This window comes from Narcine bancroftii, chromosome 9, assembly GCF_036971445.1.
Source record: "Narcine bancroftii isolate sNarBan1 chromosome 9, sNarBan1.hap1, whole genome shotgun sequence".
In the NCBI taxonomy this organism is placed as follows: Eukaryota; Metazoa; Chordata; class Chondrichthyes; order Torpediniformes; family Narcinidae; genus Narcine; species Narcine bancroftii.
The window spans coordinates 116679733-116681073 of NC_091477.1; the positions used below are offsets into that span (position 1 = coordinate 116679733).

At 57.9% G+C, this 1341-nt stretch overlaps 1 protein-coding gene across 2 annotated transcripts in view; it reads right to left on the reverse strand.

Annotated features, from left to right (window-relative positions):
• LOC138742690 (profilin-2-like) overlaps positions 1–1107 on the reverse strand; it is a 54199-nt gene extending 53092 nt beyond the window's left edge. Inside the window, exon 1 of one of the 2 annotated variants that reach the window (XM_069897427.1) lies at positions 1063–1107. In XM_069897427.1, coding sequence (XP_069753528.1) covers positions 1063–1092 — 30 coding nt within the window. In that variant the 5' untranslated portion in view covers positions 1093–1107. Of the gene's footprint in view, positions 1–623; positions 644–1062 lie in introns of those variants that run through there. The other variant, XM_069897430.1, reaches the window with a different exon arrangement.
• Positions 1108–1341: the final 234 nt, after the last annotated feature.

Sequence of the window (1341 nt, forward strand, 5' to 3'; positions counted from 1 at the left end):
TCGCTCCCTCCTTCCTCGCTCCCTCCCTCCTCGCTCCCCTCCTTCCTCGCTCCCTCCTTCCCGGCTGCTCCGGATAATAACGGTCCGGCAGCGCGAAGCGGGGACACGATGCGGCGCGAGGGAAAGGGGTGGGTGGGTTTTGGGGGGGGGGGGGGGGGGAGAAGAGACAGAGAGAGAGAACGGGCCGGGGGCGCGAAATGACTCCCGTCTGGCTGAAGGGCGGGGGCGCGGGAAACCGAGTCGTGCCGGGAAGATTCTAAGACCCCCCCCCCCGTCACTCTCGACCCTCTCTCGCTGGTTGCGGTGAAAGCGAACCGAGACAGGTGGGGGGCGGGGAAGGGGGGAGCGCGCGGCCGAGGGGGGGCGGGGAAGGGGGAGCGCGCGGCCGAGAGGGGGCGGGGAAGGGGGGAGAGGGGGCGGGGAAGGGGAGAGAGCGCGCGGCCGAGGGGGGCGCGCGGCCGGAGGAAGAGGCGCGTCCCGGGCGCAAGAGCGGGGTGGCTGTAGCTCCGGGTACAGACCGTTCGGCCCGCCCGGCCTGGGCAACCCCCTAAAGCAGGATCGGGAGGCACCGTCATGCCGGGGTTTGGCGGCCAGCGTCGGAGTGCAAACCTTCAGGTTCTCACCATCTTCCCAGGTGACTAGAAATTAAAACTAGCCGTGCAGGAACAGTCAGGCAGTGTCTTGGGTTCATTGATTATTCAGGAATCTGATGGCAGCCGATAGGAGCAGAGTCAAGAGGGCCTGGCCTGGGTGCTGGGGGTCTTGGAGGGGAGAGGCTGCTTTCTTTTTAAAGACCACCACAATTCTCCTCTGGTCACAATCGCTTCATGGCAGATGCAATATCTCTGGCTCTCTGCTCAGCTCTGAATCACCTCGAAAGCAGCAACTCATACAGACATTAATGGACTACAGCTTGATCTTTAATACCATTATTCCCTCTGTGCTGGTCAAGAAGCTGCAAACTCCAGGTCTCTGTAATCCCCACCCACCCACCACCATGACGTATCAGTACGAATTGGAAGCAACATCTCCTCCTCACTGATTATCAACACAGCAACCTACCTTGTAACCCTCCATGGTTCTTTCATCCATGTTCCAGTCTAAGAGTCTCTTAAATGTTCTAACCTCCTCCACCACCCTAGCAATGCATTCCAGGCACCAGAACTCTTGTGTGTGTTTAAAAAAAATTTCCCCTGATTTCTCTAAAATTTCCTCCCTTCACTTTGTACAGATGTCCTCTGGTGTTTGCTATTCCTGCCCCTGGGAAAAAGGTGCTGGCTGTTATTTCTTGAGGTATGGAGTTATTTCCTGGTAATAGTCATTTGATTTACAGAAGAGCTA